The 21,296-nt window shown below is 37.5% G+C and overlaps 1 protein-coding gene across 8 annotated transcripts in view; it reads left to right on the top strand.

Moving 5' to 3' along the window:
• Positions 1–21,296, top strand: part of ZNF280D (zinc finger protein 280D) — a 116,358-nt gene that overhangs the window by 84,913 nt on the left and 10,149 nt on the right. For all 8 annotated transcript variants that reach the window (XM_023729658.1, XM_023729661.1, XM_023729660.1 and 5 more), the window contains 3 exons: positions 1,958–2,076; positions 2,227–2,263; positions 17,392–17,437. In XM_023729658.1, coding sequence (XP_023585426.1) covers positions 1,958–2,076; positions 2,227–2,263; positions 17,392–17,437 — 202 coding nt within the window. The remainder of the gene's footprint in view (positions 1–1,957; positions 2,077–2,226; positions 2,264–17,391; positions 17,438–21,296) is intronic.

The raw sequence follows: 21,296 nt of genomic DNA, 5'->3' as shown, positions 1-21,296 counted from the left end.
AACGTTTACTTAAACTACAACATTAAAGAAAAAAGAAAAGGAAATTAACTATATGATTTTACAGACATGAGATACTTTTTTCCCTCTACTTAGGTTGGTCTCAAATTTTAATAGAAAATTGAGCAGTTTCTGTGAATGGAACTTGATGTGTTTATAATTCTACAGAATAATGCATTTTGTAATTATAATTTTTTAAAGGAAATATTCATTCTTTAGCTGTTTGTCATGCATCTGTTATGTGCAGCACAGTGTAGCAGGTCCTATAAAACAGTAACGAACAAGTCGTCTTGGACCAACGTTCAAGGAACACATAGATTATTGGGTGGGAAATAAGGTATGAACATAAATAACCACAGAAATACAAGGAAGATTGAAGTAAATGCCCTGAGAGTTATTTACTTTTAAAGGGAGAGAGATTACTGGGGTTAGGCATACTTGGCTTTCAAGGATGATCTCTTCCTTTTACTAATAGAAGAGGCACAGGGCAGTCTAGTTGGATGAAATAGCAGAATAAATGTACAGAAAGGGAAAAACAAGGCATACAGAGGATGGGGTGATAGAAAAGTTTGGATGGAGCACGACGTTCATATAACATAGGAATAAGGTTGAAATCTGGGGGAATTGTTTTAAACTTTGAACCAAATTTTGAAAGCCTTGAAAGTAAGGCAAAGGAGTTTGGACTTAATTTGGAGGGCATTGGGGAACCAGTGATGTTTTGTGTAGAATCAAGTGATACTGAAGGAAAGTGGATTTGCAAGGTATGCAAGGTGAGTGGTAGATGCGTGAGTCACAGGATTCGTTAGAACTAGTGTGGCAATTATGAATTATTTAAAGGACTTGAGTTAAAATGGTGAGGCAGTATTACATCCTGTTGAAGAACATGGGCTCTGGAAACAAAGTGCTAAATTTCAAACCTAGTCCTTACCCTCACCAACTCTGTGTCCTTGGTTGATTACCAGGCTAACTCTGTCCTCTCTAAAAAGGCGATCATTATAGCACCTACCTCTTTGGGTTGTAAGATTTAGATGAGACAATATGTCTAAACGGTTAGTCTGGCACAGAGTAAGTACTCAGTGAATTGTTAGTCTTGTAAAATGCTTGACATATTGAGTTTTTTAAGGAAAAAGGGAGTCAGAGATAACTGTATAGTTTGAGCTTTAATGTCAAAGGAAAGGCCAGCTGGGGGGAGTTGATTTTGGGAGGAAGCACAGGATTCCACTTTCATAAAGGTCAGTGTTGATGGTCCGGTTCTACACATAGATGTGATTACACTGTAGGTTGTTAGATAAACTAGAGCTTCAGGGGAGAAGCCAGTGTGAGGTGTGTTGCTTGTTTGTGTTCCTATACACAGAAACTACTGAAAGTATGTGATGAACTTCAGAAGTCTATTCATACTTTGTTAATAAACTGTCATTAACAATAATCACATTATATGGTCTATTTTTAAAGCATTCATATTTGTGTTCTAATTTTATCCTCACCTAAAATAAGACACCGGACTGTAAACACCATCAGAACACAGACTACCTCTTTTGTTCACCGTTCTGTCCACAGTACCTAGTAGAACAATATGTGTAAAGACGGCCTGAGTAAAAGTATACTGAATGAGTGAATGCTGTATTCTTGCTTTGCAGATGGGCAGAGGCACAGGTAGATCGTGACTTGCCCTAGTTAAACAGGTTGTTAGTGGAGCCAAGTCTGTGCTGTAGGGCTCTTGACTTCTTACCTTTTAGCAACCAGTGTGAGAGGTAAGTTCATGAAGCACAAATACTTCTTGGAAATAAATGGTTGCATAATTTGGAAATGGCTATGCTGTTTTCTAGAAAATTATTTCAGTTACATACAACAAAAATGGGAAGTGAGTTATTACATGGAGAAATAATCACTGAACTTGTGTATGGATTATCCAAAAAAAATAACAACCTTTTCTTTATATACTATTTGCTTTTTTTTGTAGGGGCATTACTATAGTGTGCCTTAATTGTGATTTCCTAACTGATGTTTCTGGCTTAGATAATATGGCTACACACTTAAGTCAACGTGAAACTCATACTTGCCAAGTTATAATGAAGACTGGTACGTATATGTAATTGTGTTACTTTGGATCTTTGATATTTATTCCAGTATTTTTGATCAGCCACAGTATGGGCTTTTTTCTAAATCACTATTCTCACTTATCATATTTCATATGCTGTTTTAAATGTAAAACTTTTCTTCTAATTTCAGTTTCTGTTTGTATCCCAACTTCTGAACATCTTTCTGAGTAAGTTTAATTTTTATTCAGTGCGTTTTACTTAGATGAATTTTAGCACTGTTGCATTTTTTAGTGTATCATTAATACAAATGAAAAATACAAAAGTTTTTATTTTTTGTTTTAAGCTGCTTGTTGAAATAGATTTCTGCTCTATGGAGCTCGTGACCTGGTGCAAGACAAGTTGGAATTTCCTAGGTTCAAAGTTCTGAGATGTTTTCTTACACAAAGGCAGTTAAGCAGCCAAGTTCATGACACTAGCTCTCATTATTCAGCTCTTTTCAGCTTTCAAATGGGACTGGATTCTTATTCCACCTTATCTTTCTGTCAGGTTGACATATCTTAACACAGGTTTTTATCTGCAGTTGGCTCTCTCCAAAAGTAACTTTTGTTGCTGTAGTCTTTTCTTATGTTGCTTAAAATAATTTGTGTTTTCCTCTGCTGTACTGCCTTCAGAATCATATATTCCAAATGATATGGTTGTTTGTCTTTTTGTCTGTTTTGTCTGCTTTCTTAATTTCTTATATGTCTTAAGTTTCAGGTCAGGTGATGGTCTTTTTCCTCATTCGTTGTCTGTCATTGTGCTATTTTTCTTATTTTTCAGATGCAGAAGCAGCCCAGAGGTTCCCAAAAATGTCCAGGGTACACCTGGACAGTGTCCCCCTTCGATGGACACAACCGATGCCTGTTCTCTCTTTCCAAAGAATGTGAATAATTGGACTGTGAGACCTGTTGTAGGCTGTGGCCTCAAGACATCAGATCTTGGGCGATGCCCTTCGTGCATGGCTCGCCTCCCATAAGGCTGATGCTGATGTGGCCAGAGCTAGCTCACGGCCTGCTAAATTAAACACAACTCCCAAAAGGGCCTTTGTCTCTTGATCTTAGGCCTGTGTGTCCATTCCAGCCAAGAAAAGGCCATCAAATGAGTGCTTTCGTGTCCGAGTTGATGTTGAACCCCTTTGGCTGCTGCTCTTTAAAGCCCCTCTGGCGTGAGTGCAGTCTAAGGGTCAGAGAGCCCTGGTGGTTAGGAAACGTGCTCACGTGCGTGTCCTCGGGCGGCAGGTCTCTGAAACTATCTGCCGAATCACAGCTCTTCTACTGTCATGTAAAATATGGTATCTAGCATTCACCCTATAATTTTTTCAACAATACTAATTTTCAAATTTTTTATTTAAAAAAAATTAATTTTGGTAGTTTGGTTTTATGTTCACCAAATTTATCGATGTCTATATTTTTTCTTTAAAAATATTATTTAGTGTTCGCTTTGTTTTGTTGAGGACTCTAAGATTCCTTAGAATTCTCTACAGATTTCATATAGCTGCCCATTTGTAGCTTCCTAAATTGGCAGTTGTTCAGACCATTAGACATTATTATATACTCTGTCTATTCTTGGGACTATAATTTTTAATATTATCTTAATGATTAGGAGTTGTAAGGTATTAATAATTGGAACAACCTTTTCTTGCAGACCTTAAAACAAGTTTTAAACTTACATATTTGTTCACATGATATATATCTCTACATAGCCGTGAATGTAGTTCCTTTGAGTAAAGGTAACATACTAAAAAAAATGGGAATCAATAATGTACTTGTGTGTATATATTTATATACCTACACACACATATACATATATATACACACACATACATACACAACGTATATACACACGTACATATACATACATAGTTTTTCACAGTAGGTGTTTATTTTGGTTACATTGAATATAAATCTTCTAAAACATTTTGGTGCTATTACTTGCTTTTAATAAATTGTTCTGTTTAAGCGCCTGAAGAATTAATTTGCTAATGAATAGCTTTATATAAAAGCTGCAGGTATTTTTATATAAATAGGAGCATTGTTTTAATTGTTGTAGGGAAGCCTTATTGCTTGGCTTGCAGACTGAAATCGCTGTACTCAGGGAGCTTGCATTTTAGTGGTGGGAGACAGACAAGACAAATAGTTTTATGACAGATGGGGATCAATACTATGGAGAAAAAGTAGAGAAGGACGATAGGGAGTATGAAGTGGGGTTGGGGGGTTGCCGTTTTTAATTTGGTGGCCTGGGCAGGCGTTATTGAGAGACGACATTGGAGTGAAACCTAAAGGAGGTGAGGAAGTGACTTGCGTGGCTCTGTATCAGAAGAGCATTCCAGGGAAAAGGAACAGCAAGTGCAAAAGCCCTGCAGCGGAATCCCGTCGAGTTCAGGAAACAGCAAGGAGACTGTGCAGCTACAGTGGGGTGAGTGTCAGTGAGAGTATTGAGATGAGGCCTGCAAAGTAATGTGGTGTGGGGCCTTAAAGGCCATTGTGAGGAACTGGCTTTTACTCTGAGATAGCATAGAAGATTTTGAATAGAGGAATGTTTTAAAATAAAATAATAAAAGCCAAAATAAACAAAAACCCTTTAATACAAAAGAGTGTTTTAACAGGATCACTCGGGCTCATGTCTTGAGAACAAGCTATAGAAGACCAAAGGTAGAATCAGGGAGATCAGTTAGGGGACTGTTGTAATAATCCAAGTAGGAGATGATAGGAGCTTAGGTTAGGATACTGGCAGTGTAGGTGATTAAATGGTTTAATTTTGCATATAGTTTGAATTTGTTGATGGTTTGCATGTGAGGTGTGAGAGAAAGAAGATGTTGAAGATGAGTCCACAGTTATTAGCCTGAGCAGCTGGAAAGATGGCATTGGCATTAACTGAGATGGAAAAGGTGGTAGGAGCAGATTGGGAAAGGGAAGATGAGGACTTTGATTTGGGACATGTTTTAGTTTGAGATACCTCTTAGATATCCAGTGGGGGAATGTCGTAGACATTCTTGTGTGTGAGTTTAGGGGAGCATTCTAGGCTGTAAATAACGCTTAATATTTTTTAAAGTCATGAGAATGAATACAAGTAAAACTGGGGAAATCTCAAAAGATTGGTGCCTTGTATCACTGTCAGTATCCTGGTTGTGATGTTGTTTTACAGTTTTGTAAGGTGTTACCACTGGGGGACACTGCGTAAAAGGTACATAGAATCTTTCTATATTATTTTTTTTTACAACTACATGTGAATCTACAATTAACATAAGTTCAATTACAAAAAAAATCATGGGCCTATATGAAATCACCAAGGGATACAGAAGAGAGACACAAAGAGCAAGGTCTGCATACTCTGGGCGGTCGGACAGTACTAGGTTAGGGAACCGAGAAGGAGTGGTCTGTGGTGTGAGAGGACAGTCAGGAGAGCGGTGGTGTCCTTGGGTCTTCGTTTCCCTCCATGCAGACTGTGGGTGATAACCAGTGCTAGAGTCCTGGGATTGTGTCACTTCATTCTGGTTACACCTAAACTTCGTAATCTGTTCTCATGAGAAAGTGAATTCAGGATGCACATGTCCCACCTCCAACACCTTGAGAAAATTAAAAGTTCACGTTACTCCTAGGCATGTTCAGAGATGCTCTCGTAAAAGCAGTTCTCTTGCATTTTTATAAAAGCGCGCATCTGGGTCAGTGTTTCTCAGACTTTGCAGTATATAACTTATGTCTGTAATTTATAAATGCTCTACGAAAAAGAAAAAAAGTTCCATGGTCGAAGAGAAATGCAGGTTAAAGTTAAATGGATTCGTTAATGTGGGATTCTTCATGCTACACGTGCCCTGTGAATCTCTAAAGAAAAGATTTATTTGAATTTGGAATTCTTTTCCTTCAGTATTTAGTAACTTCTTAACATTAATCTCCATAGAATAGTGTGGAGAATGCCGATCTAGATTAATCATTCTTCAGATTTCCTGAACTGGGAAATAAAAAGTAGTTGTGTAAAGATACTGACTAAAGTGGACTCCTAGACATTTCACTCATATTCACGAATCATTTGTAAGATGAAGTTTATAACCGGATGCTCATAATACACATTTTCATATTTTTAGAAATTGTATCAAGAAAAAGTATGTCCTTATGATGTTTGTAAAAATCTGGGCAGTACATAATAGGAGCAGACCAGTTACCAGCCTACTCTGCCTCTGATTGTAGCAGCAAGGGATATGTCGGAGGGCATGTGTACTTTACATAATTTCAAACTCAGGAAGTTAAGAGTAAATTATTCCTAGCTTCTCTCTGTAACTCTTTATGCTTAGCTTATCAACCTACTTACCTACTTTTCTTGAAGGTATTGCTGTTTTTAGTCCATCATTGTCTATTAAGGAGTTTTTTACTTTGTAAGTTGTACTTCCTTCAGCTTCAGGAGGTCTTCCTTAATACTGAGGTTAGGGGATTTGATGCCCAGCTGCACAATATACCCTCCTGGACTCCTCCAGGGCCGGTGTGGTTAGAGCACAGGCTCAGCATCCGGCTACCTGGGTTGGACTTCCTGTGCTGCTACTTAGCACAGGAAGATGGCATTGGCATTAACTGAGATGTGACTTTGGGCAGGTTACTTACCTCTGTGTTCTAATTCTTCATTTGTAAAATGCAGGTAATAAGGTGTTGAGAGAATTAAACAGAGTTAACATATGCACAGAGTGCTTAGAAAGTGATTGGCACGTAGGAAGCCCTGAACAACCGTAAGTCACCATTGTTACTCATATTCTATTACTACCTTTCATGATTTTATTTCTGTCTTCCTTGTATTCAGATACTGTTGCCCTAATCTTCAGCCTATGTTTCATTCCAACCTTCTGACCCCAGTTTCACAAATCATTTCTGTTAACTTTCTTTTCCTAACCCCGTATATCTTCCTTGGATGTCCCAGTTGAAGCACATAGTAGTCATACCATTGGGTTTTTGGTGTCTACAGTTCACTAGACTTGTATTTTTAGGGAACATCTGTGAATGCTCCGAGGTTTATTTTAGTCATAACTGTCTTTTATCAATGGTGTTAGAGTGTTTTTTCCTAAATTATATTGCCCTGTGCTTGGCCACACTGTGGTTCGTATCATACTTTCGGCTCAGTTCTCTGATTATGAGGTCCTTCTGCAGCATCATCACTCCTGTCACGTTGACTACCTGGAAAATCTTACTTTTATCTACAGACTTGGAGAGGCTACTGTGCATCTCCTTTTCCGTATAATTTATTGAAATATAGGACCTGTAAAAATGGCGTGGGGGCCGTGCCAGACCTCCTGTAGCTTCGCAAGGGGGAAGGAGAATCAAGATCAACAGCCCAAGGCTGATTCCCATGAGACGTGCCTCCTCTCCCCGCCATCTTTACCATTTCTGACACCAGACGTCCCTCCCACGCACTCTCTGCTTCTCTGCTGGGTTCAATAATTCATTGCAGTGGCCACACAGAACTCACAGACAGTATTCACAATTATGGGGTTTATTATTAACAGTTAACAGTTCAGGCTCAGGAACACTTAGGATACAGTTCTTTCAACAGGACAGCCTCTTTCCAGCCGTGCTCTCAGGCACACCTCTCTTTGGCCCTTGGCCTCTGCCCTGCTCTGGCAAGTGTGCAAAGCTCTTTTAGTTCTACCAGTAAGTGCCCAGAGGAACCCCACTCCACCAGTAAGCCTCCGCCCAAAGGCAGTCAGCTTTCTCACTCCATGGGCCCGGAAGCCCACTGCTCCACCTCCTGCCTGTCTCCCTGCCGTGGATTCTCTGCCACTGCTTCTCGTCTTCCGTGTTTACAGCTCTCTGTCTCTTGGTCTGCTGGTTCAGGAGCTTTTCAGCGTAAGGATCCCCAGCCCAAAAGATGTGCTGGCTCTTCTTCCTTGGTGGTGGTGGATCCTCTCTCTCCTGCCTCTGGGATGGCTCACCTCAGGCCCAGCGGATGACAAAAGCTGACCAATGCCTTTGATGGGCCCCAATTACCCTATCTGCACAGTCCTACCCAGTCACCTGGGGGACAGTTACAAGACCACGGCAAGAAAGGTCACACCAAAGCGATCCATCCCACGGCAGGGCCCTGCAGTTGTAATCCTCCACACTGAAAACTGTTCATCCAGGCCACTGAAGTATGGTGGTGTGAAAGGAGGGCAGCCTTGAAGTCAGGCAGTCCTAGGCTTAAATCCTAGCTTTGTGTCTAACCAGCTGTGTGTCCTTGAGTAAGTTACTTTACCTTGCTAAGCCTCAGCTTCTTCATTGGTGAAAAATATGTAATAATTTCCTTGCAGGGTTGCTATAAGGATTAGAGGTAATGTATATAAACTACTTGGCACTTGCTTAACAGAAAATAAAAATAAAAACAAACCCATTGATTCTATAGGACAGAGTAGAACTGCCCCATAGGGTTTCCAAGGAGCACTTTGGTGGATTCAAACTGCAGACGTTTTGGTTAGCAGCCGTAGCTCTTAACCACTGCACCACCAGGGTTTCCTGACAGAAAGTGGGCACTCAGTAAATGCAAGCTATTGTTCTACTACTGCTGCTGTTCCGGCTGTTCCTGCTGCTGTTCCAGCTGTTCTCTGATTGTTACTACCACCGATGAGGATTGACCCTGGATACTACATGTCGGTGGAGGCTTCTCATCACTGAGCGTTTTAGTAATTTGTATATTTGTAATTTGGCCTTATTCTTTGCAGGTCTTGCAGTACTTTCCTCGAAACTACTGGTTGGATGGCATCTTATCACAGTGCTTTAATTACATCTCGTATAACTCTCCAGTGTCAGAAATGAGGGTCGTGGCTTTTTCTGTCTAAAGACTATGAAACAACACTGTCTTGTTGAAAATTAGTACAGAGTCTTCTCTGTTCAGGAGGAAAACATTCTTTTTGAGCTTGCGGAAACCCTTCTTTAAAGGAAACTTTATCACTAACAGGCATTCATTTCCCAGGACTCTGGCTTCTTATCCAGTACTACTAATTTAATGAAAGTGTGTAATTGTACCAGTTAGCGGTAGTAAAGTGGCTTTTCCTTTTTATCTTGGAAATGGTTAAAAAAAATACCTGCTTTCCTTAGATGTTAGAGTATAATTCAGCCGTGGAATTGCGCTTTTCTACCTGTTTCCGCCATCTCTGTCTGCTCCATCCTGTATCTTCTCTAGTATATTTGCCTGGATAGATTCAGTATTACATAGAACAGGAGTAAAGTTTTAGAATTTGCAGATTTTTTTTTCTTGATAAGAGCTTGGGTATTGAGTGAGATATTTCCCTCTAGTGCATCTTCAGAGCATAAGAGTCTTTGGTAAATCAGTTGGTAAACCAGCCTTGGAAACTAGGCTCCTTAACCAGTTGTCTGTTTTGCTGATTGAATCAAAGGTCCGAAAGGCTGCTATTTGAAGTGATTTTAAAAGTCGGTTTAGTTCTGTCCCTGGTTTCCAAGTTTGTTCTCAGCAAGTGCAATGGAAAGGGTGTTGACTGAGTCAAAATATCAGTGTTTAGTGCCCAGCTCTCTGACTCACTAGCTTTGTGATCACGTTACCTCAGTTTCTTCATCTGTGAAATGAGGTTGAAAATAATCTTCACAGAATTGTTTTAGAGACTTAAAAGAGATGTACTGTGTATTTTATGGATAAAAATGTATGCGTATTATACTTTATTAAGTTCCCCTGATTTAAAGGGCACTCAGAAGAAGTGAACACAAAGACTGACTTCCCCGGAAACTATGAGTTCCTCCCTCTTATTTCAGAAAGGCTAAGAGATACTCAGTTTTATACTTGGCACCAATGGTAACTGCATGGCCCTTTCATACTGTAATCTAGATGACCCTTCCATACGTTCGTTAGTGCTGAACATTGATCCCTATTGTCCGTGTGGAAGACTGGGAAGGTGCTGGAAGTGGAAACATTACTGAGACATAGTTCATGCCACCAGGATAGGTACAGAATAAGGGCATCAGAAATACAGACACTGAATTCACATCTTCACAGGGCCAGTCAGTTGATGTCATAATCAGTTAAACTACTAACACCATGTCTGTTGTATTATGTGGTTTTTGTTACATGCTACACCAGAAGAGAATCTGGACTTGCTCCCAGAGAGAAACATCACTTCATTTTGCCACTCCACTCTCCACCAAACCACTGTCATTAATTACCTTTCCTAAGTACACGCAGGAAGTAAGCTGGTTTCGGAGCAGAATGGCAGCCTTTTCCTGGAAGTGTTGTGTTTGCAAATATTATTTCTGTTAAAAAATGTTTATTTCCATTGAATCTATGACCACTGAAGAATATGGACGGGATCATTCCTTTTTTTTTTTTTTTTTCCCCCCTTCTGTAAAAATCTGCATCTATTTGGAGGAATTACAGGCTCTGGTCATAATTCAAGTTATAAAGGCTTAAGTATCCAAAATGATCATGTGTCTCCACTTCTATATTTAATTTTCCAGGGTGGAGAGGGAAAGCAGGGATGTGATATATGGGATATACTGAGTTCATTGGCTTTGTTTCCTTCTCTAAACTTTTGAAATATAACTGGGTCTGGAGAATTTGGGAGATCATACCCCTAGATTCGCTCATCTTACCACAGACATTAATATCTCAAACCAATACTTAGCAACTGTAAAATAGTTTTTTCATTTCAAAGTAGATGCAATATATTTGCCCTTGGTATGTAATTGTCAGTAGGTAGGAGCTATGCATCAAGATGTGGTGGTTTCTGGCGGTTTGGACTTCTGCCTTTGGTATCTGGAAAGCAGGGAAGAATGGGAGACCCTGTGAAATAGAAAGTCAGTGAAATTTTAGGATAACCCTTCGTTTAGGCAAAATAGAGCAGTCTCTCCCGGCCATTCTGTGGGCATTACTATTTCCCTTGATTCCTGGCCCTGAGAGTCCTTGCTTGTAGATTACAGATTCAGTTTCCAGGGGTTAATATTGTCAACAGAGTAACAAACAACAAGATGGAGCATTCGTCTGGCCTTCAAGTCTTCTGCCTACGTTGATGATCTAATTTTCTGTTTCTCATTTTTACACACAGATATTTTATGTTTCTTTGTATGTCCTGCCTCTCTGTCTTTACATAGTTCTTCTATTTATAATGATTTTTCCGTTCTGTCTTTCCTAATGTGAGATGACTAAATAATACCTTAGTGTTCTGGGCAGATCATTCAGAGTAGGTCAAGTAGGGCTGAGTCTAAGGGGAGAAGATATCAATTGAAATTGTCTGATGTGTTGTGCTTGAGGATTGGGAGGAAGTGTGGCAGAAAAATCTCAAAACAGTGAAGATGTCGTAGAGGTAAAAGACTTCAAGAGTCTGTATGGCACACTCCCAAACAAATTCTGGGCAGTAGGATTGATTCCAGACTCTACCACATGGCGATAATAATAGCTAACATTTATTGAACACATAGATTGTGCCGGACACCCTTCTCAATGTTTTAACGTTTATTAATTCATCTGGTTCTCACAAACTTACAAGGTATTTTGTTGATTTCATAGGTGAGACAACTGAGGTACAGATAAGTAATTTATCCACGGTCACAGGGATGTTAAATAAAAATGCATTGCCATCAAGTCAGTCCTGACTCATAGCGACCCTATAGGACAGAGTAGAACTGCCCCATAGGGTTTCCAAGGAGCAGCTGGTGGATTCAAACTGCTGACCTTTCGGTTAGCAGCCAAACGCTTAACCAGTACCCCACCAGGGCTCCTGCTGACCTCATGGATGAGACAGCTGAGGTGCAGAGAAGTAACTTGTCCAAGGTCACAGAGCTGTTTAAGTAGAGAGCCTAATTTAAATTCTGGCAGTTTCTCTTACAGAGACTAAACTACTGGGCACTCTGGTTTCTCTGGCTGTAGCAGTGGTTCCCAGTGTACCTCCAACTCTGTTTATGATGGCCCTGGACACTACGGGGACTGAGCACTGATTTGAAGGCCCTCTGTTTCCACAGTGAGGATGGTCAACAACTGACACAGCTGTAGAACTGGGACCATCTCGCCTCCCCATCTTAGCATAGTGTTTCTGTTGTACACAGGCAACAGAACGTTTGACCGTAGAATGGCATAGATTGGTCCTTTAGTGAGATTAATTTGGTGATGATACTCAGCATCCTTTAGGGTGGGAAACATCTGAGTCAGAGAGATCACTATTCACTATTCCTGGCATAAGATCATAAGAGCCTGACTCACGGGAGAGAAGTTGACTGGAAATTAGGCATAGAAACCACACTTTTAGTCTTGGTTGTATTGCTTAATGGCTTTATGACTTTAGCACGTTTAGGCCTCAGCTTTTCTCATCTGCGAGATGGGGGCATTTGGATAACCTCTTAGGACTCAAGTCTAACTCTAATAGATGATAATATTACTGAACTGTTCACTGATTGAAAAATAGTAATAAAAATGGAGGGGTCATGCTCTGGATGATGATTTTGTAATTATCTTCATGTAAGTGATAGTTGAGGAGCCCTCGTGGCTCAGTGGTTAAGAGCTCAGCTGATAACTGAAAGGTCAGCAATTAAAACCCACCAGCCGCTCCAAGAGAGAAAGATGTGGCAGTCTGCTTTTGTAAAGATATACAGCCTTGGAAATCCTATGGGGCAGTTCTACTCTGTTCTGTAGGGTTGCTATGAGTCAGAACTGACTCGATGGCAACAAGTTCAAGTGATAGCTGGAATTGTGTCTAAGGATGAGATCTATGAGTTAACTGTTCTACGTGGTAAATATTTAAATATGATGTTATGCAAACAAATCAAATTCCGTATGCCCAAAGTTCAATTTATTTTCCCACCAAATATGCTTTCCCCTATCCCCAGGATTCCTAGTCTTGGTTAATGGCATTACCATTCTCTGTCACTCAAGGAAGGCATTTTGGGGTTGTTGTTGTGCTCCCTTCTTTACTCTTACCTAGTTGATGTTTACACAGGTAGTCCCTGCCTTAGGACGGGGTTCTGTTCCATGACTCTGTCTTAAGTCGGTTCTGACGTAGGTTGAATACCCCCTCTGCTTTTTTTTTTTTTTTAAATCATTATTGCCTTTTATTATTACTATCTTTATAAATCCAATCTTTGTCTTCGGGGGTTGGAAACATTACATATAAACTTAGAGATATATTTTAATACATACATAGAAAAATACACAAATCATAGAAATGTACTCCAGTGATGAAGAAGAGTTGGATGACGCTGGCTTCTTGGCAGTTGCGGCAGGAGCTCCACTGGTGGATCACCCCGGGTTTGGGGTGGTGGCTCTGGTCAGACAGTCCGACTGCCCAGTGTAATCCTTTCCTTTTCTTTGTCATGTATTTTGTGGTGACATTTCACTGCTTCCTGAATCCGCCTGTGGACTTCAGCAGACCATCAGTGTTTGGGGCCATGTTTGCAAGCACCTGAAGCCCCTGCTGTAGTTTAGTAAAAACATCAGCTCACTCTTCTACTGTCAGTTTTTTTCACAGCTTCTCTCCTTCCTCTTCCTCATTATTTCTTCTTCAGCATTTCTTTCCTCTTCAGAATCTATTAAGTCCTGATCTGTCGGTTTCCCTTCTTCGTGATCTATGAGCTTTTCCCCATCAGCAATATCAGATGACACGCTGTCACACTGTGTGCAGTAGGTGTTACTAACGGTAAGATATACCTAAAAACAGAAGCAGAAGGTCATAAGAAGTTTGTCGTGACTCGAATACGTCGTAAATTGTTGGCTACCTGTATCATATAAAACCACACACACAAGATGTCTCCCCCTAAACCGTCTCGTCTGCATTAACTGCTGCTGCTTTAGAGGAGACAGTCATTGACCCTGTCGTAAGTGCTCTCCCTGACTGGAGCCTGTCCTCCGTCAATAGCAGCCTTTCTCTTTCTGATGCACGAATCTGATGATACTTTCCAGTTATCTTTAGGATAAAGTTGTTAGCATGAACACTTTAGCATGGCAGTCAAGACCTTCCCTGAAAGGGCCCTTGCTGTCTGTGCACTTTGTCTTCCATACTGCCCTGTTGTGCTCCGCATTCCAGTGATACGTTTGCTCCTGAATCCTCATCTCCTCGCTAATTACTTGCCTTTGCTCTTCCTGGAATCCACTTTCCCTGCTTTGCTAATTCCTCCTCTTCCTTTAAAATCAAGTTCACTCTAACATCCTCACTGTACTTTCCTCGTTCCCCTTCATAGCAGCTCATTCCTTTGTAACACCACTACACCTTACACGTCTCTTTTCTGACGGTTTTCACAATTTTGCAAACATTTGTTTCAGTACGTTTCCTTGACAGTGAACTCGAAGGGAGGGGCCGTGTCTGTTTTCTTTTTTTTGACTTTGGACAGGAACACAGCACAGTACCTCACGTATGCACATTCGGTACATGTTTAGCTCAGGCACCCTTTTTTGCACGTAGTATCTGTTAGCACTTCTCAGAACAAACGCAAATAGTGCACTAGATGTTTTACAGTTATTTCAGAGTCTGATGATAACTATCTTAAATTCAGTCCTGAATGTCTTAAGTGGGAACGTCTTGAGAACTGGTTGACTTTTACTTCTGGCTTCTTGTACAACCTCTCTAGGTTTTTTTTTTTTTTTTTTGTATACTTACAAATCTTCTTAAATTGAAGATTACATTTTAAAAATCAACATTTAAAATTTTTGGTTTTCAAATGTTATTGGAAAGAAAGAATGTGGCCTAGCTGAAATGAACCTGGACATTTTTTCCCTTGTGCACCCCCTCCTTGGTATGTTTATAATATGAATGAAACTTCAGATGAAGACTAATATAATTGAACCAGTATATTCATTTTATGTCTAGCCTTGGATTTGGTCATGTGATCTTCAGAAAAATGCAAGTAGATCCATTTCTTCCGTTGTAGGCTTTAGAGGGAAAGGATTGTCCTTAGAAATACATCGGAAAGATCTATTTCAGCGAGTTTCCATAGAATAGAAAAATTGCTAATTTGCAGTCATGATCTCTAAATATTTGTTGTTGAGATAGATAGTTCACCAATCCTGTTCTCTTTGCATTAAACTCTTAAATAGTATTTGTTTTCAATGCTACACTACATTTTCTATAAAAAGCTACTGTGCAACATTCATCTGTAAAGTGGCATTACCTAAAGGCAGGTCATTGGCTCAGAACTTTGAGCTTAGCAGATTTCACTGTCTTCTACCAAACAGTTGAGTTTCTCAAATGATGACTATTTCAGCAGGCATCTGTAATGAATAAAAATTACGGGTAAGAATTTTCTTTTTTGTTCCAAAAGTGTTGATGATGTGTTAGTTGTATAAAAATTTATTCATCATAAGGTATGCTTTTATATATATAAAAATTTAATGTACATTTTACTGATGAATTTAGAACTTGATGAAATTTTATATAGTGTGCTTTTCTAAATTTTTTAAAATGTATTTTTGTAAATATCTTAGTTATTACAGTTCTGTCCCTTAAAGGGAATACCGTACCGTGAAAGCCACAAAACAAGAGTGGGATCGTTGCTCTTAATAATGCAGCATTCTCACTTCCCAGGGTGTCAGCCAGTAAAATGAAGAACACCACCCTCTGGCACAAACCTCCACTGCGGAGGTATAAGAGGGCTGAAATGTGAATAAAATACTCAGTTTCCCCAGTTAGAAAACCAGCAACTCTAGTTAACACATGTCTAATGTTTTCCTTTTAATTCCTGCAGCAGATTTAATTTATTAGAACAGCCATATGTGAAAATGATTAACTTGGTAATATTTCTGTTGTAATAATGTAAGTTCTTACCTTGATAACAATTTTAACAGTAAGCTGAAAAGGAAAAAAGCCTTTTATAAAATACTTTAAAAAATGTGTCGCCAGTTTATTTCACTCAGTTTTTTCAACTAAGTGTAAAATTATTAAATACTTAAAAATAAAAATTAATTGTAATACATAAATTTATTTCTAAACTTCATTAATCCAGTGTCTGTCTACCTTTTGTTTCTTTAGTCTAATTTTCATACATTTCTTGCTATTTTATGTATATTATTCTCCACACTATTATTATTTTCCCATGTAAATCATTAAAGTGGTGAATTTGCACTATGCACTTGATTTTTTTTATCTTTGTGAATATTGTTCATGATTAAATTCCTGAGAGTATTACCAAATTACCCCCAAAATGGTTGACATTTGTGTATATTTTTCAAATTTTGTACAAGTGTTATTCATTTTAGTTGTTCAGTAAATTTTTGTAATATACTACCAATATTGTGGTTTTCCTAAAAAAAGTACATGATCTATTCTTTGTTTGCAATTTTGTTATAATAACTAAAATATAGATAAGCAATTTTACATAGTTAAATTATTATTAATATGAAGTAAATCATTAGCATTTAAAAACCTAATCTTTTAAGTGTACCCTCAAAGAATGGGTAAAGGAGGGGGGCGTTTGCCAACTCCAGTTTTCATTGACTAACCAGGAGAGTAGCTTTTAGGATGGTTGACATTTCTGCCCTATTACATGTCTCCATTTTTCCTCCATAAAATTTAAGTCAGTGTATTTGTTGCTTATGTTAAATACATTATTTCTTAGATATAGCTATTAAGCCTTCATAAGACTATGAATCCCTTAAGTCTTGATTAATGGCATTTCACATCAGGTAACCTACTTATGCAAATTAAAATTAAGTTTAATATATAGTAACAAATAAGATTTAGTCAGCAGCAGTTTCTAAAACAAAAATACTTTGTAAAAGCTAGGTTTTATATTAAAATCAATTATTTTATAATATTTCCCAGATGACCTATACCTTTGTTATATAAATTAGGTATAATCAGTATTTTTCAGATATTGCAAAGTTTTAAAAATTCGTAGTTAATATTTGAGCTATGCTTATGAAGGTTTGTAAGAGAATATATCCTTCAAAATTTTAAATCATTTCTGTGACTTTACTGCTTCTAGAGTAAGTAAATTATAATATTTATTGAAGTGGCATTATCGTATTGAATTTCAAAATAGATAGCCCTGTAATAGTAAATACTGATGCACGTTATATAAATAAGCCTATTAACCTGGTTTTAATTTTTAAAGAGTAACAAGTTCTTTTTCTGAAACTGTTTTACTGATGTGTCGTGTCTTTTATTTTAAATTGTATGTATCAGAGAAAATATTTCTTACGTGCTCTTGCTTAGAGAAGAAGGAAATAGTTGTTAAGTTTTACATCTGTATTCATTTATTTAGTACGTTTATTGACTCTATTGTTTATTCCTATACATTTTATTTTTTACCTTAAAATATTTACAGAGGTCGTGCTATCATAGTATAAAATGTACACTAGTCTAGATTTATATTTTAATTATTTTAAGCATATAAAAAAACTTTAATTTGTCAATATTTATTTTGTTTTCAAGATTAAAAAATGAAACTCCCACTGTGGAACAAGAACCTGTGTCAGAGGTAAATTTTTATTTTACTTCATACCTTAAAGGTTTATACATTTGACAGTATTGTTAGGTGTAATTTTTCAAATGTTTAAATTTCAATATGCATACATTAATAATCATTGGCATGTTACCAGGAAGAAAAAAATTGAGATTTTTGTTTTTTATTTTCATTAGATATAGAGATATCTAACCCTAAGTAAAATTGTAAGGTGTTTTAGTGTTGACAAAAGCATCGCATATTTCACTTGCCTGTTATTTAGTTCAACTAGTTAGTAATGGAGATAAAGTTATGATGTAAACATCCCAAAATCAATAAAACTTCAGTCACTTAGCACATTGGGAAATTTATCTTTCCAGATGACTTAATCTTCTGGAGCAAATAAACCGTCAAAGATTTAAACTGATTTTTAAAATGGAAATACTTTGAACAAATAGAATATGTTCCAGCTGTCTTAAACAAGTACTCTGAATGTAAGACTCAGGATTAACCAATGTTATCTACTGGACAGTCTAATAGATGTATGTATAAACAGTTTTGCTCAAGTACTTTCTTGATGTCAGTTTATTTTGATACAACTTAATATTACCTGCCTCTCTCTGAGTATAGTGAAGTGAGGCAGGTTCAGCACGACTTTATTTTTGAGCAGCGTTTCTGTCTTGTACAGCGAAACCTAGGCAGAACTAGCAGTTTCCTCTCAAGTGACTTCCTTTATACCACAGAAAATTTTCTTCTAAGTACAAATAGATTTCTTTAATAGTTATAGGATTTTTTGGTTATTGGGATTTTCTTGAGTTGAGCTTCAATAGTTTGTGGTTTTCAAGGAATTAATACAGTTCAGCTAAGTTGTCTAATTTATCTGTATAGAGTTGTTTGTATGATTTCATTATCCTTTTAATATCTGTGGGCTCTGTAGTGATACCCCCCCTTTCTTTCCTGATAGTGGTAATTTGTTTTTTTTCTATCGTTGTCATATGTTTTCCTATATATGTTTTTATAAAACATATTGTTATTATTTTGCTTTGATAGTTACCTTCTAGAGCAGCAGGTTTGGTTTTTTGTTGGTTTTTTAGTCTGCAGTTGACCTGCATTTTGGTTTTGTTGTTGCTATAGTTACCTTCCCTATACTACCAGCGTCAAAGTCCTCTAGCATTTCCTTATGCTTAGGGTGGAGTCCCTGGCTAGCACAAAAGGACTAGTAGCAGGAAGGTTGGAGGTTGAAACCCACCCCAAGGCTTCTGGGAAGACAGGCCTGGCAGTCTGCTTCCGAAAGGCACAGACTTGAAAACCCTATGAAGCAGTTCTACTCTGCACACATGGGGTTGCCATGAGCTGGAATCGTCTAGACAGGCTTGTTTGTTGGAGCGTTTTTCTTCATGTTCTTGCTCCACATTCAGCCTTAGGCTTTCTCTGTGAGACTCCCGGCAGAACTTGTCATTTGATGCTGGTAGCCCAGTGGTGGGGAGTAGGGGGGTGGGGAGTGTGCCGAGGTTCTCTGTTGTTCTGGTTTAGTCTCAATCTTAAACTGGCTCTGTGGTCCTGGGTTTGGGAGCAGGATTTTTACTTCTCCCGTTCCCCACCCACAGGGGTCCCTGTGCCCTGGAGGTAACAGGGTTTGCTTCTCCTCCTCCTAAATCTGTAAAGTATGAACATGAAGGAAATTTATGAATCCATAACTTCGTAACATTACCTGTTGAATCTTTCCTGATGCGTTCTTACTTGACTAGAATAAATCATCAAGCTTTTCTTTTCCTTCGATTGCTCTTCCCCATGTGCATCAAGAGAAACAAGCTTTTTAGTACATAAACCAAATATGACATCTAGAAAGACAAGTGGTATAATGTTCAGAAAAGAAATGTGAGCTGATATGGCTCAGACTTATAGGGGACAGTTACAGGTTTGGCTAGGAAAACATAGCATTTCAGCTACTGAAAATAATCAAGTCTCTAACACTGACATTGTTAGAACATATTTACTGTGAAATTCAGAGTTAAATAAAGAATTTTCTTTGAAATATAAGAAAAAAATAAAAGGAAATGTTCGAAATTTCCAAAACTAGTAAACAAAAGTGTGAGCAGAGATAAGAAAATACCATTTGAAATAAATTTTAATAATATTTCATTGTGGCCACCTATTTCTGGTAAAATGATTTTAATAGAGCATTTATCCGTCCAAGGACAAGATATAAATTTTAGAGAATCTGTCTCACATGATGGTCAAAGATTTTTTTTTTTAATGTGCTTTAGATGAAAGTTTACAGTGCAAATTAGTTTCTCACTCAAAAACTTATACACAAATTGTTTTGTGACATTGGTTGCAGTCTGGCCAAAGATTTTTAACAGACAATTCTTGTAGATAATGTTCTAGTGGTGAGTTGATTCATTGTGACTGGCTTATTTATTCCAAAGAAGCCTTTGTTTTCCACGCATACTTTCTAGCAGTAATACAACAGAATCAAATATTAGCAACTAAAAAAACAAAATTGTTTTTAAAAATTGGAAGATTTTAAACAGAATTTGTGATCACAAAAATTCCATGTTTCATCATGTTGCTTTTTAAAAGTGGAAGTGTTTATAAAAGTAAATTCAAACCGATAGCTTTATAGTTGATGCTTTGCAGAAGGTAATAAAGTAAAAGAAACAAAAACGGTGGAATTTGCACAAGTGATTTTAGATGTTGGTGTATTTTTGTGCCAAATAATTTTCCTCTTAGAAGATCGCAAGAAATTATTGGAAGTCCAAATACTAGAATGTTTCTAAATAAGTTGGACTTGTAGGAGATTATAATCATATGACTGATCATAAAAATGAATCCATCATATATGTCTAATAAAATTCAAAACAGATTTATAATCCTATTAGCAAATCACGTTATAACTGAAATATGATTGAGAATAGAAGTACTTTGCTTTACATTTTGATTGAACACTAGATGTAGTCCATCATGAGGAAATATGTCACATTATTAGATGTATTTACATTATGAATAATGAGAAAACGAGAAGAAAGTTTTATTGACTTGATTGACACATAAAAGACTGGAGAATTAACATCTCAATAAAGCTGTTATTAAACAAAGAAAAAACTGGATATGCTCTAACTTACAAAATTATTAGTAAGTAGGAAAGAAATTATCTTTAACATTTAAAAATGCTCTTGGCCAGGGATATAATAATGGAGCAAATACAACGGATGTATACAAAGATGTACAAGTCATTATTTCCAAAAATGATAATGTCCGATTTGTACCTTCTGAGACCATAAACTTAGTTTGATATGCAAAAATGCTGCTTCTGTGGATTCAAAGATGGTAATATTTTTTGTGTTGTACAAAGGAGATATATATATATATATATACACACACATATATATGTGAGAATTCAGTGAGCAGCTGTGATGTTCTCGCCTGTTCTAAAAATCACATTAAAAACACATACAAATAGCTGATGGGCATAAGATCAAATGCAGTCAAGTACTTTGTACACAAAGATATCCATCCAGTATTAAAAGATATACGATCAAATGACAGAATAAATTATTCTGAAATCAAAAGTATGTCAGTGCAAATAGATTACAAATTTGTATGCAAATTACCTGTACCAAGTGGAAAAAGTTAATAAAGCTCTGCAGTCAGAAAACATGACTATATATAAAGCTGCATGCTTAGTAAAAAACCTCTCTCTTAGAACAAATAAGAGAAAGTAATTTTGGAAGTATGTTTGAATGTAAAACTTCTAGCAAGAAATATGAATATTCTTCCCAAATCTGAACATAAGTGAAAAAGAAAAGAAATTGGATATGTATGAATCATTGGGTGAAAGTATCGATAAGTATGGGAAAGTGTTTTTCGAATAGAAATTAAGATTATAAATGCC

The sequence above is a fragment of the Trichechus manatus genome, unplaced genomic scaffold (assembly GCF_000243295.1).
Source record: "Trichechus manatus latirostris isolate Lorelei unplaced genomic scaffold, TriManLat1.0 scaffold00030, whole genome shotgun sequence".
Classification (NCBI taxonomy): Eukaryota; Metazoa; Chordata; class Mammalia; order Sirenia; family Trichechidae; genus Trichechus; species Trichechus manatus.
Note: the sequence above shows the minus strand (reverse complement) of the source record. Positions and strands in the feature narration are given on the sequence as shown.